Here is a 15,198-nt window from a genome sequence, read left to right as displayed (position 1 = left end):
TTGGTTTCCATACAACACCCAGTGCTCATCCCAAAAGGTGCCCTCCTCAATACCCATCACCCACCCTCTCCTCCCTCCCACCCCCCATCAACCCTCAGTTTGTTCTCAGTTTTTAAGAGTCTCTTATGCTTTGGCTCTCTCCCACTCTAACCTCTTTTTTTTTTTTTTTTCCTTCCCCTCCCCCATGGGTTCTTGTTAAGTTTCTCAGGATCCACATAAGAATGAAACCATATGGTATCTGTCTTTCTCTGTATGGCTTATTTCACTTAGCATCACACTCTCCAGTTCCATCCACGTTGCTACAAAAGGCCATATTTCATTTTTTCTCATTGCCAGGTAGAATTCCATTGTGTATATAAACCACAATTTCTTTATCCATTCATCAGTTGATGGACATTTAGGCTCTTTCCATAATTTGGCCATTGTTGAGAGTGCTGCTATGAACATTGGGGTACAAGTGGCCCTATGCATCAGTACTCCTGTATCCCTTGGATAAATTCCTAGCAGTGCTATTGCCGGGTCATAGGGTAGGTCTATTTTTAATTTTCTGAGGAACCTCCACACTGCTTTCCAGAGCGGCTGCACCAGTTTGCATTCCCACCAACAGTGCAAGAGGGTTCCCGTTTCTCCACATCCTCTCCAGCATCTATAGTCTCCTGATTTGTTCATTTTGGCCACTCTGACTGGCGTGAGGTGATACCTGAGTGTGGTTTTGATTTGTATTTCCCTGATAAGGAGCGACGCTGAACATCTTCTCATGTGCCTGTTGGCCATCCGGATGTCTTCTTTAGAGAAGTGTCTATTCATGTTTTCTGCCCATTTCTTCACTGGGTTATTTGTTTTTCGGGTGTGGAGTTTGGTGAGCTCTTTATAGATTTTGGATACTAGCCCTTTGTCCGATATGTCATTTGCGAATATCTTTTCCCATTCCGTTGGTTGCCTTTTAGTTTTGTTGGTTGTTTCCTTTGCTGTGCAGAAGCTTTTTATCTTCATAAGGTCCCAGTAATTCACTTTTGCTTTTAATTCCCTTGCCTTTGGGGATGTGTCGAGTAAGAGATTGCTACGGCTGAGGTTAGAGAGGTCTTTTCCTGCTTTCTCCTCTAAGGTTTTGATGGTTTCCTGTCTCACATTTAGGTCCTTTATCCATTTTGAGTTTATTTTTGTGAATGGTGTGAGAAAGTGGTCTAGTTTCAACCTTCTGCATGTTGCTGTCCAGTTCTCCCAGCACCATTTGTTAAAGAGGCTGTCTTTTTTCCATTGGATGTTCTTTCCTGCTTTGTCAAAGATGAGTTGGTCATACGTTTGTGGGTCTAGTTCTGGAGTTTCTATTCTATTCCATTGGTCTATGTGTCTGTTTTTGTGCCAATACCATGCTATCTTGATGATTACAGCTTTGTAGTAGAGGCTAAAGTCTGGGATTGTGATGCCTCCTGCTTTGGTCTTCTTCTTCAAAATTCCTTTGGCTATTCGGGGCCTTTTGTGGTTCCATATGAATTTTAGAATTGCTTGTTCTAGTTTCGAGAAGAATGCTGGTGCAATTTTGATTGGGATTGCATTGAATGTGTAGATAGCTTTGGGTAGTATTGACATTTTGACAATATTTATTTTTCCAATCCATGAGCAGGGAATGTCTTTCCATTTCTTTAAATCTTCTTCAATTACCTTCATAGGCTTTCTATAGTTTTCAGCATACAGATCCTTTACATCTTTGGTTAGATTTATTCCTAGGTATTTTATGCTTCTTGGTGCAGTTGTGAATGGGATCAGTTTCTTTATTTGTCTTTCTGTTGCTTCATTGTTAGTGTATAAGAATGCAACTGATTTCTGTACATTGATTTTGTATCCTGCAACTTTGCTGAATTCCTGTATCAGTTCTAGCAGACTTTTGGTGGAGTCTATCGGATTTTCCATGTATAATATCATGTCATCTGCAAAAAGCGAAAGCTTGACTTCATCTTTGCCAATTTTGATGCCTTTGATTTCCTTTTGTTGTCTGATTGCTGATGCTAGAACTTCCAGCACTATGTTAAACAACAGCGGTGATGGGGCGCCTGGGTGGCGCAGTCGGTTAAGCGTCCGACTTCAGCCAGGTCACGATCTCGCGGTCTGTGAGTTCGAGCCCCGCGTCAGGCTCTGGGCTGATGGCTCAGAGCCTGGAGCCTGTTTCCGATTCTGTGTCTCCCTCTCTCTCTGCCCCTCGCCCGTGCATGCTCTGTCTCTCTCTGTCCCAAAAATAAATAAACGTTGAAAAAAAAAAAAAGTTAAAAAAAAAAACAACAGCGGTGAGAGTGGGCATCCCTGTCGTGTTCCTGATCTCAGGGAAAAAGCTCTCAGTTTTTCCCCGTTGAGGATGATGTTAGCTGTGGGCTTTTCATAAATGGCTTTGATGATGTTTAAGTATGTTCCTTCTATCCCGACTTTCTCAAGGGTTTTTATTAAGAAAGGGTGCTGGATTTTGTCAAAGGCCTTTTCTGCATCGATTGACAGGATCATATGGTTCTTCTCTCTTTTTTTGTTAATGTGATGTATCACGTTGATTGATTTGCGAATGTTGAACCAGCCCTGCATCCCAGGAATGAATCCCACTTGATCATGGTGAATAATTCTTTTTATATGCCATTGAATTCGATTTGCTAGTATCTTATTGAGAATTTTTGCATCCATATTCATCAGGGATATTGGCCTGTAGTTCTCTTTTTTGACTGGGTCTCTGTCTGGTTTAGGAATCAAAGTAATACTGGCTTCATAGAATGAGTCTGGAAGTTTTCCTTCCCTTTCTATTTCTTGGAATAGCTTGAGAAGGATAGGTATTATCTCTGCTTTAAATGTCTGGTAGAACTCCCCTGGGAAGCCATCTGGTCCTGGACTCTTATTTGTTGGGAGATTTTTGATAACCGATTCAATTTCTTCGCTGGTTATGGGTCTGTTCAAGCTTTCTATTTCCTCCTGATTGAGTTTTGGAAGTGTGTGGGTGTTCAGGAATTTGTCCATTTCTTCCAGGTTTTCCAGTTTGTTGGCATATAATTTTTCATAGTATTCCCTGATAATTATTTGTATCTCTGAGGGATTGGTTGTAATAATTCCATTTTCATTCATGATTTTATCTATTTGGGTCATCTCCCTTTTCTTTTTGAGAAGCCTGGCTAGAGGTTTGTCAATTTTGTTTATTTTTTCAAAAAACCAACTCTTGGTTTCATTGATCTGCTCTACAGTTTTTTTAGATTCTATATTGTTTATTTCTGCTCTGATCTTTATTATTTCTCTTCTTCTGCTGGGTTTAGGCTGCCTTTGCTGTTTTGCTTCTAGTTCCTTTAGGTGTGCTGTTAGATTTTGTATTTGGGATTTTTCTTGTTTCTTGAGATAGGCCTGGATTGCAATGTATTTTCCTCTCAGGACTGCCTTCGCTGCGTCCCAAAGCGTTTGGATTGTTGTATTTTCATTTTCGTTTGTTTCCATATATTTTTTAATTTCTTCTCTAATTGCCTGGTTGACCCACTCATTCATTAGTAGGGTGTTCTTTAACCTCCATGCTTTTGGAGGTTTTCCAGAGTTTTTCCTGTGGTTGATTTCAAGCTTCATAGCATTGTGGTCTGAAAGTATGCATGGTATAATTTCAATTCTTGTAAACTTATGAAGGGCTGTTTTGTGACCCAGTATGTGATCTATCTTGGAGAATGTTCCATGTGCACTCGAGAAGAAAGTATATTCTGTTGCTTTGGGATGCAGAGTTCTAAATATATCTGTCAAGTCCATCTGATCCAATGTCTCATTCAGGGCCCTTGTTTCTTTATTGACCGTGTGTCTAGATGATCTATCCATTTCTGTAAGTGGGGTGTTAAAGTCCCCTGCAATTACCACATTCTTATCAATAAGGTTGCTTATGTTTATGAGTAATTGTTTTATATATTTGGGGGCTCCGGTATTCGGCGCATAGACATTTATAATTGTTAGCTCTTCCTGATGGATAGACCCTGTAACCATTATATAATGTCCTTCTTCATCTCTTGTTACAGCCTTTAATTTAAAGTCTAGTTTGTCTGATATAAGTATGGCTACTCCAGCTTTCTTTTGGCTTCCAGTCGCATGATAAATAGTTCTCCATCCTCTCACTCTCAATCTAATGGTGTCCTCAGGTCTAAAATGAGTCTCTTGTAGACAGCAAATAGATGGGTCTTGTTTTTTTATCCATTCTGATACCCTATGTCTTTTGGTTGGCGCATTTAATCCATTTACATTCAGTGTTATTATAGAAAGATACGGGTTTAGAGTCATTGTGATGTCTGTATGTTTTATGCTTGTAGTGATGCCTCTGGTACTTTGTCTCACAGGGTCCCCCTTAGGATCTCTTGTAGGGCTGGTTTAGTGGTGACAAATTCCTTCAGTTTTTGTTTGTTTGGGAAGACCTTTATCTCTCCTTCTATTCTAAATGACAGACTTGCTGGATAAAGGATTCTCAGCTGCATATTTTTTCTGTCTAGCACCCTGAAAATCTCGTGCCAATTCTTTCTGGCCTGCCAAGTTTCAAAAGAGAGATTAGTCACGAGTCTTATAGGTCTCCCTTTATATGTGAGGACACGTTTACCCCTTGCTGCTTTCAGAATTTTCTCTTTATCCTTGTATTTTGCCCGTTTCACTATGATATGTCGTGCAGAAGATCGATTCAAGTTACGTCTGAAGGGAGTTCTCTGTGCCTCTTGGATTTCAATGCCTTTTTCCTTCCCCAGTTCAGGGAAGTTCTCAGCTATTATTTCTTCAAGTACCCCTTCAGCACCTTTCCCTCTCTCTTCCTCCTCTGGGATACCAATTATGCGTATATTATTTCTTTTTAGTGTATCACTTAGTTCTCTAATTTTCCCCTCATACTCCTGGATTTTTTTATCTCTCTTTTTCTCAGCTTCCTCTTTTTCCATAACTTTATCTTCTAGTTCACCTATTCTCTCCTCTGCCTCTTCAATCTGAGCCGTGGTGGTTTCCATTTTGTTTTGCATTTCATTTAAAGCGTTTTTCAGCTCCTCGTGACTGTCCCTTAGTCCCTTGATCTCTGTAGCAAGAAGATTCTCTGCTGTCCTCTATACTGTTTTCAAGCCCAGCGATTAATTTTATGACTATTATTCTAAATTCACTTTCTGTTATATTATTTAAATCCTTTTTGATCAGCTCATTAGCTGTTGTTATTTCCTGGAGATTCTTCTGAGGGGAATTCTTCTGCTTGGTCATTTTGGATAGTCCCTGGTGTGGTGAGGACCTGCAGGGCACTTCCCCTGTGCTGTGGTGTATAACTGGAGTTGGTGGGTGGGGCCGCAGTCAGACCTGATGTCTGCGCCCAGTCCACCACTGGGGCCACAGTCAGACTGGTGTGTGCCTTCTCTTCCCCTCTCCCAGGGGCGGGATTCACTGTGGGGTGGTGTGGCTCGTCTGGGCTACTTGCACCCTGCCAGGCTTGTGATGCTGGGGATCTGGCGTCTTAGCTGGGGTGGGTAGGCAAGGTGCACGGGGGCAGGAGGGGCAGGCTTAGCTCGCTTCTCCTTAGGTGATCCACTTCAGGAGGGGCCCTGTGGCAGCGGGAGGGAGTCAGATCCGCTGCCGGAGGTTTGGCTCCGCAGAAGCACAGAGTTGGGTGTTTGCGCGGAGGGAGCAAGTTCCCTGGCAGGAACTGGTTCCCTTTGGGATTTTGGCTGGGGGATGGGCAGGGGAGATGGCACTGGCGAGCGCCTTTGTTCCCCGCCAAACTGAGCTCTGTCGTCCGGGGGCTCAGCAGCTCTCCCTCCCTTTGTCCTCCAGCCTTCCCGCTTTCCGAGGAGAGCTGCTAACTTATGTCCTCCCAGACGCTAAGTCGCGCTTGCTGTTGGAACACAGTCCGCCCGGCCCCTCTGCTTTTGCAAGCCAGACTCGGGGGCTCTGCTTGGCCGGCGAGCCGCCCCTCCGCCCCGGCTCCCTCCCGCCAGTCCGTGGAGCGCGCACCGCCTCGCCGCCCTTCCTACCCTCTTCCGTGGGCCTCTCGTCTGTGCTTGGCTCCGGGGACTCCGTTCTGCTAATCCTCTGGTGGTTTTCTGGGTTATTTAGGCAGGTGTAGGTGGAATCTAAGTGATCAGCAGGACGTGCGGTGAGCCCAGCGTCCTCCTACGCCGCCATCTTGACTAGAATCCAATCTCTGTTTTTTAATTGGGATGTTTAGATGATTTACATTTAATGTAGTTATCAAGATGATTGAGTTTAAATCTACTATTTTCTTGATTGTTTTATATTTGTCTCATTTGTTGTTCCTTTTTTCCCCCCCACTTCTCTGCCTTATTTTGGATTGAGGATTTTTGTTTTTGTTTTTGTTTCTTAATGACTCCATCTTATTTTCAGAATTGGCTTTTAACTATCTCTTAATTTTTTCACTGGTTATTCCAGAGTTTGCTATAGGTTATTTGCAGCACCTGGGTGGCTCAGTCAGTTAAGCGTCTGACTTGAGCTCAGGTCATGACCTCATGGTTTGGTTCATGAGTTCAAACCCCCCATTGAGCTCCCTGCTGTCAGCACTGAGCCTGCTTTGGATCTCTGTCCCCCCTCTCTCTGCTCCTCCCTCCCTCGTGCCCTCTCTGTCTGTCTGTCTGTCTCTCTCTCTCTCTCTCTCTTTCTCTCTCTCTCAAAAATAAACATTAAAAAAAGTTGTTAATAAAATGAGAAAATAATATCTTTTATATTTATTTACATACGCATTTACCATCTCTGGTGCTGTTCATTCCTTTGTGTAGGTTTGGGTATCTATCTGGTATCATTTTTCTTTGGCCTGAAAACAACATTTCTTGAACGTCAGGTCTGCTGCTACAGAATTTTTGTTTTGGTTTGTCCTACCAAGCCAAAGAAATATTTATTTTGACTTTATCCTTGAGAGGTAATTTTGCTGCATAAAAATTTCTAGGCTGAGCATTTTTTTTTAATACTTTGTAGTTATTGATCCATCGTCTTCTGGCTTGCATAGTTTTTGCCACAAAATCTATGGTATACTTTGTTACTCTTCAAATATCTTTTCTCTAGGGCCGCTTTTAAGATTTTTCTCTTAATCGCTGGTTTTTAGCATTTTGATTATAATGTGCCTTGGCATGATTTTTTTGTTTCTTCTGCCTGGGGATTTAATGAGCTCCTTGATCTGTGGATTTACAGTTTCCGTCAAATTCAGAAAAATTTTAATCATTATGTCTTGAAATAATTGTTCCCACCCCACCCCCACACCCCCAACTAGCATACTTCCACTCTCACTGGTGGGAAGACACAATATTCCCAGGTCTGTGTGAGCTCCAAGAATTGTTCATCCTACAGCTTTTTGGTAGTTCTTTCATAGAACTGGGTGGTTTCCTATCTAGGAAGTTTGCTCTCGACTTCACGCAGATCATACTTCCAGAGACTCACGAGGAAGCTTCTGTGGCTTTTCTAGACAGGTCTCCCATACCCTCTCTGTCTCTGTGCCTCTCTCTTCTTCATGATATTCTGCCCCCAAAATTCTGGCTACCTTGACTTTCCTGAACTCTGACCTCTTTCTCATCAGTTCATTGAGACTGCGGGACTCTGCTTGGATTTCCAGCGTCTGTTCTGCAGCCTGTAAATTGTCTCCAGAAAGCCAGGCTGTTGGAAGACTCCCCTGGTTTATGTCTCTTCTATCAGGGATCATAGTCCTTTACTGCTTGTTGCCTCGTGTCTGCAAACCATTGTCTGCGATTTTTTTTTTTTTTTTTTTTACATTTTGGTTGTTTAAGATAGGAGAGTAAATTCAGCCTGTCTTAGTTTGTCTGGGAGTGGAAGTCCCTTCTGTGTACTATATTAAGTTCCTTTAACACTTTTGGAGACAGCCTGTGTGTGCACAGTAGTAGGAATGTAAATTGTCTCTCCCAGTTGCTCGATGGATAGGTGGCCCAGTGCCATTTTTGTGCTCACCTGCAAGCCAGCCTTAATTATGATGGCTAAATTGAAGCCAGGGAGATTATGTTCTGGGGCCTGCTGCTCTTACCTCAGTAAAGGTGTGTTACTAGGGAAGACACCTCGCTGCAGGAAGCACTGACCAGACTTTTGTGCCTTTTCTCTTCCTGCCTGACATCACCCTCCAGTGAAGGACTACCAGCTGGTCCAGAAAGGACAGGAATGCAACGACTGTCAGGCCCAGCTGAGCCAGTACTCCCAGCACTTTGCCTTTATCGCCAGTCACCTCCTGCAAACCAGCATGGAGAGCCATTGTCCTGAGGCAGTGGAGGCAACTTGGGTCCTGTCCCTGGCCCTCAAAGGACTGTATAAGACACTGAAGGTAATGGTGAGCTCCTCCCATTTGCTAATGAGTCTGGCTGTGATTTAACATCTGCGGGGCATCTGCATCAAGGAAATGCCATCTGATTTCGGTAGATGGTTAACCTAGGATCTTGATTATTTTTAGGAATGTATGGGGTCTTGCAAAAGGATAACTCAAAGGGAAAAACAGGTTTTTCCCAGTAGTTGGTTCTTTGTATTATTTCAGTACTGTTTCCCAGAACCAGGTATTTGCCTAATGAGCACATAACCTTTGAAGATGGGAAGAAACTAGACCAAACTGTTTCTCTCTTCCCTCTGAACCACAGCTCCTCCAGCCCATCAAAGGACAAGAGGAAGGGGAGAGGACTAGCATCCTACGGGACTTTGAGTGATAGGCCTGGTGGTTGGGGTGGAAGGAGGGAGACATGTGAGGATATTACCCCTGGGTGGTAACAGGGGTACAGATGAGAAGCCTTGACTTTTAGGGAACATGGTTCTTCTGTTCTGCCACCTGAGGGGCCTGACAGGGGGAAGGAGCGTTTTTAGGACCCTACCTCCCCACAGAAATAGCCATGAAAGAAGGGTTTCATTTTAAAAGTTTGTGAGTGCCTGGACTTTGGCAGAATTGCCCAGGGGACCACAGAAGGACCCAGCAGCCCAGGGAGCCAGCACCGAGGGGCTTCCAGCTCCAGCCCAGCCCTGAGTGCTTGTAGGGAGGGACAGAGGCCATGCATGATGTTTGTTGACTCCACGGCATTTGTCACGGTCTGAAAGAAAGAAGAAACTTTCTGAAGGCAAAGACCATTTCTTTTTTTTTTTTTTAATGTTTAGTTTTGAGAGAGAGAGAGAGAGAGAGAGAGAGAGAGAGAGACATTGTGAGTTGGGGAGGGGCAGAGAGTGGGAGACACAGAATCCGAGCTGTCAGCACAGAATCAGAGCTGCACAGAATCCGAGCACAGAATCAGAGCTGTCAGCACAGAGCCCGCCCGACATAGGGCTCGAACTCACAGACTGTGAGATCATGACCTGAGCCGAAGTTGGACGCTTAACCGACTGTGCCATCCAGGTGCCCCAAGGCATAGACCATTTCTGTCTCTGATTCCCAGTTTTCACAAGTATTGTTGAGCACTGAGAGCCATGTAGCACTGAACTTGAGAAAAGGTGGAGCTTACAGCCCAGCCTGCAAGACAGACAACACGGAGTCTGCAAGGAAAAGTACCACGAGTCAGAGCAAGCCTTTCTGCGGAGGCGAAATTCGAGGTGGTAGAGAGGGAGTCTGGGCAGAGCGATGTGTGCAGGGGGAGCTGCAGACGCCAGGCCCAGGAACAGGTGTGGTCGTCAACAGAAGCAGCGCCTCCAGGCCTTCAAGGTCGTGCCCGAGAGGGAAGCAAGACCAGAGAAACAGGCAGAGAGTCCACAGTGCCCCGTCCGCCCTGACTGCCACGGGTCGGGACTTCGATTTTCGTCTGAAGACACTGGGAAGCTTTGGGAAGGCAGAGCGCAGGAGAGGGCCGTGAAGCCCCTGCCCTTAGCATGGGACGTGGCACACGGCGTGTCCTGGGCTTCAGAAGTGCTTGTGGAGGGCGCACTGGGGACAGAGCAGACAGACTCTGGTTAGGGCTGAGGTTCAGAGTCTCATCCTTCCTGCCGATTCTGGAATCTTCCTGACACGGTGGGCTCTGAGATAGGCGGTCCCCTCCCCACACCAGCTGCAGGTCACCCCTTCTGTGTGGCAGGCTCACGGTTTCGAAGAGACCCATGCGACCTTCCTTCAGACGGATTTGCTGAAGCTGCTGGTGAAAAAGTGCAGCAAAGGAACTGGTTTCAGTAAAACGTGGCTCCTCCGGGATCTAGAGGTAAGGGGTGGGCGTGCCTCCCGCCACCACTGCCACCTGGTGCAGGTGCGGGCTGCCCACCCGTGAGTGAAGATGGGGCTAGCCCAGCGCGTGCTCATTCTGTACTGTGGTTGGACCACGTCTTCCGTTTGTGTCCCTGTTGGAAACAGGGACTGTGACACCTGCCCTCCGTGTCAGGGAGGACGAGTTTGATGTCTGTTCAGAGAACACTGGAGAAGTATTCTATGGAAACATGCGGTTGGCCCTTATCATGGCAATAAAGTGTTTCCTTGGATCATTATTTCCCTTTAAAGCCCCTTTGAGCTAAAATCAGTTTCTGAGTTTGTCCTTGGTTATGTTTATTTTATGTAGGATTTAGTCAATGATTTTCATCTGATTACTATTCCTTGTAGGCCTTAGGTTTTTCTTAGTGGAATTAGTGGAATTACTGTGGTTCTCTGTGGAGTTTCTGGACCAACTGCTTCAGGTCCAAGACGAGCTGCTGCTGTGTGGGAGCTGGTCAGCCACCCGTCTCCATCACACAGGCCTGAGCATGAGGACACAGCTCTCAGGTCCCACGAGAGGGTTTGCTTCGGTTGCAGGAAAATGTGCCAAAGCATAGTAACAGGGATAATCTGGAGAGCATCTGGGCTCTCAATCTGAGGAAACATTTTAAATTAAAAAAATTTTTTTTAATGTTTATTTATTTTTGAGGGAGAGAGAGTGGGGGAGACGCACAATCGGAAGCAGGCTCCAGGCTCTGAGCCGTCAGCACAGAGCCCGATGCGGGGCTCGAACTTATGAACTGGGAGATCATGACCTGAGCTGCAGTCGGAGGCTTAACCAACTGAGCCACCCAGGCGCCCCTAAAATTTTCTTATTCTTCAAATAATAGAACCACATTGCAGAAAATTCGAACTATAGGAAAGGAAGAAACACTTTCAAATTTCACCTCACACACAGCTCCTGTTAATATTTTATGTATGTCCTTATTCTAGTGGTTTTCTTTTTTTTTAATTCTTTTTTTGATATATTTTTCTAACATGAAATTTGTTGTCAGATTGGTTTCCCTAGTTGTTTTCTTCTGCATCCGTGTTACACGTACAGCCTCAAATGCAGGGTGTGCGTGCAGTGGCCTCTCCCTCGGTCACTAGACAGTTTTCCATGTTTAATGGCTATAAGTGAAACACGAAGGCAGGTTCCAGCCTCATTGACCATAACGTAAGTGTAACTTCTTGCACATTTTATGTTATTCCCAAGGCGAGTTATTGGCTGGGTTAAAGGCAGTAGACGTTTTTATAGCTCTTTACCATTCAGCAAAACGAGTTCCAAATACCAGTCTGCATCGTTAGCAGCAAAGTTAATAAACACAAAGGTCCCTCGTAGTTTTAGTTATTAGCATTTCTTTGATTACAGGTACAACTGAACTCTTTTCACGTTTTTCTTTTTTTACTCGTTTCACATTCTTTTTGTGAACCCGTACATCTTTTAAGGAGGCCCGATGTTTTCCACCCTCTGAGGGTTAAAGATCTGTGTGACATTCCCACCCACTGAACCCCCACACCACCGCCCTGCCTGGTTTTCTGCCCATAGATTTTGTCCATCATGCTGTACTCCTCAAAGAAGGAGATCCACACCTCGGTCGAGCACACAGGCCTGGAACCCGATGAGCGAGGGGATCGAGGGGAGGATGCAGAAGGCGTGGTCAGCAGCCCTGGAGAGCAGGAGCAGAGGAAGCTAGATCCTCTGGAAAGCCTGGATGAGCCCACCAGAATATGTTTCTTGGTGAGTTCTGGGGCCGTGGTGTGGACGGTGGAGGGGCTCCACAGGATGGAGTCCTTTTGGCTTGCACCTGGCTTTTGCCTCTGCGAAAATGCCTCTGTCTGACGTGCTGGGAGATCACTCCCTGAAGACTCGGTTGGAATTGTGTAGAATCGGTCCGGAAGGATGGAGAAGCCCTTAGCACAGTAGTTCTTAAGCCTTTTGAGCCTAAAAGCTTTTGATCTTCTGTCCCGTGAAATACACACGTGCAGTCGTGCTCATGGTCTGCGGCCCGTCCATTGTGTCGCCCCGTGGCTTCTGAGACGCGCGCTCTCACAGTCCCTGGGGAGGCGCTCTTCCTCGGATCAGTGGCCGCAGGAAGAGCACACAGGTATGGGCTGGAGGTCAGGAAAGCAAGTTTAGTTTTCTCAGAAACCAAAAGGAAGTATAGCCTTGGACTTCCGGTGCCAGCGGTCAGACGGGGGTACGAGGCAGCTGGAGAGAAGCCGGCAGTGATGCGGTGGCGATGGCAGCTCTCGACCGTTAGCACTGCCTTGGGGGGCCTGGTATTTCTTTTGGCGTTTCCACGCTTTATGTTTTCCTTTGAATTTATAATAGGTTCCACGGTCCGTGGTTTAGAGTTTATAATTTTGTTTGCTTTAAGTGACCACACAATATTCTGAAATTATAACCTGTGGTAACTCTAGAAAGAGTTATTTTCTCCCTTTTGCGTTCAGGTGATCCGCGATGTGCGGAAGCACTTTTAAATTGTCTCTCTTCCTCTGCAGATGGCGCACGACGCCCTCAATGCCCCTCTGCACGTTCTCCGGGCCATATACGAGCTGCAGATGAAGAGGACCGATTCTTTCTTCCTGGAGGTTCAGAAGAGGTGAGGACCCTGCCAGCAACACGTGGGTAGAGACTCCCGGGAGGCCACGACGTGGAGCTGGCCCGTGGTTCTTCGTAAGTGATGTGAGAGCTGACTGCCGCACGCCCGCGTCATCTGAGTGGCGGTCGTGTCCCTCGCGGGGGTGCCAGTTGACGCCGACGCCAAGGTTCCTTTCCTACGTCGTCCTGGGGCAAACAGCGCAAAGCAGGGCCTTCTAGCCAGAGTGTCGTTTGCTTGTTCACCGTGCCACATTATTTCCATGGCGTTCCCCCAAGGATTCTCATAGAATTTATAATGCTCCCTTTCTCTTGCTGGGAAGTTCAGGGCCGGATCTTGGGCCCAACTCCCACATGTGTGTGCAGCTAATCTCCCCCTCTGTCCCTCATAGCCTGGTTTCGACTTCCTGTTCTAACTTTCTTCTGCGTTTTCATCCCGTATTTCTATTTTCCCGTACGTATTTCTTACGTAGCGCCTCGAGTCCTTTGTGAACCGAAGCAGGGCACTGCTGGAACTAAGAGACCCAGAAATACCGGGTCAAGGAAGATAGCGTTTGTTTTCCCTCTCGTAGACTGTCCAGGGAAGGTGGGCAGCTCTGCTCCTTGGAGTGGCCCTGTGCCACCAGATGGCTCACCCGTGCGTGCCACCTCTGTTCCGGCCCGGGGGGAGGGGAAATCATAGAGAGAGGGGTGCGTCCTCACCCCGGCCGCTGGAGGGTGGGCTCTGGAAGCGGCCCACGTTACCTCGCTGGCCTCCCGTGGGCGCGAGCCCGGCTCACCGCCGCATCTAGCTGCGGGAGGGGCTGGGCACCACATCGCCGGCTGGGGGGCTGTGTATCTTGCTACAGCGCTGGGGAACTTTGTTTCTAGGCTCCAGGGAGCGTGGATCCTGAGGGACGCCTTGCATTCTCTGCCGCAAGAGTGTACGTGCACGTCTGCGTGCGTGAGTGAATGAGCGCGGTGAACTGGTGTCGCAGACTCGGGGGTGTGATGATGTAATTGCAGAGTCCCAGGAAGACACCTCCCGTCAGTGTCCCTGACAAGTTGCACTGCAGGCTGAACTCTTCCCTTTCGGTACCTTTGTGCCCAGGTTTGATGGGGATGAGCTCACCACGGACGAAAGGATCCGGACCCTGGCTCAGAGGTGGCAGCCCAGTAGGAGTTTGAGACTGGACGAGCAGAGCGCCAAGGCCGTGGACACAGACATGATTATCTTACCGTGTCTGGTACGTTGCCGCCACCTTGGAGACGAAAGGTCGGCCCCTGGCCCCGCACCCCAGCCAGTTGGGGGGGGGGCCGGCTGCCGTAACAGTGGTCTTTGGGTTTGCAGTCGCGGCCCGCACGCTGTGACCAGGCCACTGCCGAGTCCAACCCCGTGACCCAGAAGCTGATCTCCAGCACGGAGGGCGAACTGCAGCAGAGCTATGCCCAGCAGCGCCGGAGCAAGAGTGCTGCCCTCCTGCACAAGGAGTTGGGCTGCAAGAGCAGGAGGGCCGTCCGCGAGTACCTTTTCCGTGTGAACGAGGCCACGGCTGTCCTGTATGCCCGCCACGTGCTGGCGTCCTTGCTCGCTGAGTGGCCTGGGCACGTGCCCGTGAGCGAGGAGACCCTGGAGCTGAGCGGCCCGGCCCACATGACCTACATTTTGGATATGTTCATGCAGCTGGAAGAAAAGCATCAGTGGGAGAAGGTGATTGTTTACTGGGTCAGGCTGGGTCCTCGCCCTCACTGCGCCTCCTCTGCGCCCCCACGTTTGAACATGCTTCCTCCGGATGCAGCGGAGGCTGGCCGTGGGCACGGCTGGGCTCTCGCAAGTCCCGGCCCAGGGCGGAGGTCACAGCCTTGGCAGACTTGGTGTGCAGAGAGCGCTCGGCCCGCCGGTCCCGTGGAGCGTGACTCTGCACACTCCCCGGCCCGTCTCTTCTCGTGGCGCCAGGTCCAGAGGACAGGGTGAATTACGGCCCCTGGTGTGTTCCGGGGTACAGGACGCCTCCGGGGTGGTTTGCGTCTTGTTCCTGGAACATTGGCCCCGGGACACTCGCACCTGCTGCAGTGTAACCCGCAAGAGTTCTGTCGTGAGGAAGTGCAGCCGGGGACCTGTCCGAGGCCCCCGGCCTCTGGGGGGCAGGTGTGGGGTCTGCATCCTCACCCCACACTCTGGCTCTCAGTTTCCAGGCCTCTGGTTCTGTTCTTATTCTTTGATTTGAATTGATTTGATTTTTTTTTATGTTTATCAATTTTTGAGAAAGAGAGCATGAGCAGGGGAGGGGCAGAGAGAGAGGGAGACACAATCCGAAGCAGGCTCCAGGCTTGGAGCTGTTGGCAAAGAGCCTGACGTGGGGCTGGAACTCACGAACTGTGAGATCATGATCTGAACCAAAACCAAGAGCCAGATGCTTAACCGACTGAGCCACCCCGGCACCCCATTCTTTTCTTTCTTTCTTTTTTTTTTTTT

The 15,198-nt window shown here is 47.8% G+C and overlaps 1 protein-coding gene across 4 annotated transcripts in view; it reads left to right on the top strand.

Moving 5' to 3' along the window:
* ZZEF1 (zinc finger ZZ-type and EF-hand domain containing 1) overlaps positions 1–15,198 on the top strand; it is a 110,340-nt gene that overhangs the window by 82,450 nt on the left and 12,692 nt on the right. For all 4 annotated transcript variants that reach the window (XM_043582702.1, XM_043582701.1, XM_043582704.1 and 1 more), the window contains exons 43-48: positions 8,088–8,281; positions 9,999–10,118; positions 11,691–11,882; positions 12,647–12,747; positions 13,834–13,969; positions 14,074–14,433. In XM_043582702.1, the coding sequence (XP_043438637.1) occupies positions 8,088–8,281; positions 9,999–10,118; positions 11,691–11,882; positions 12,647–12,747; positions 13,834–13,969; positions 14,074–14,433 (1,103 nt within the window). The remainder of the gene's footprint in view (positions 1–8,087; positions 8,282–9,998; positions 10,119–11,690; positions 11,883–12,646; positions 12,748–13,833; positions 13,970–14,073; positions 14,434–15,198) is intronic.

This window comes from Prionailurus bengalensis, chromosome E1 (genome assembly GCF_016509475.1).
Source record: "Prionailurus bengalensis isolate Pbe53 chromosome E1, Fcat_Pben_1.1_paternal_pri, whole genome shotgun sequence".
Classification (NCBI taxonomy): Eukaryota; Metazoa; Chordata; class Mammalia; order Carnivora; family Felidae; genus Prionailurus; species Prionailurus bengalensis.
This window is presented reverse-complemented; position numbering and strand designations above follow the sequence as displayed.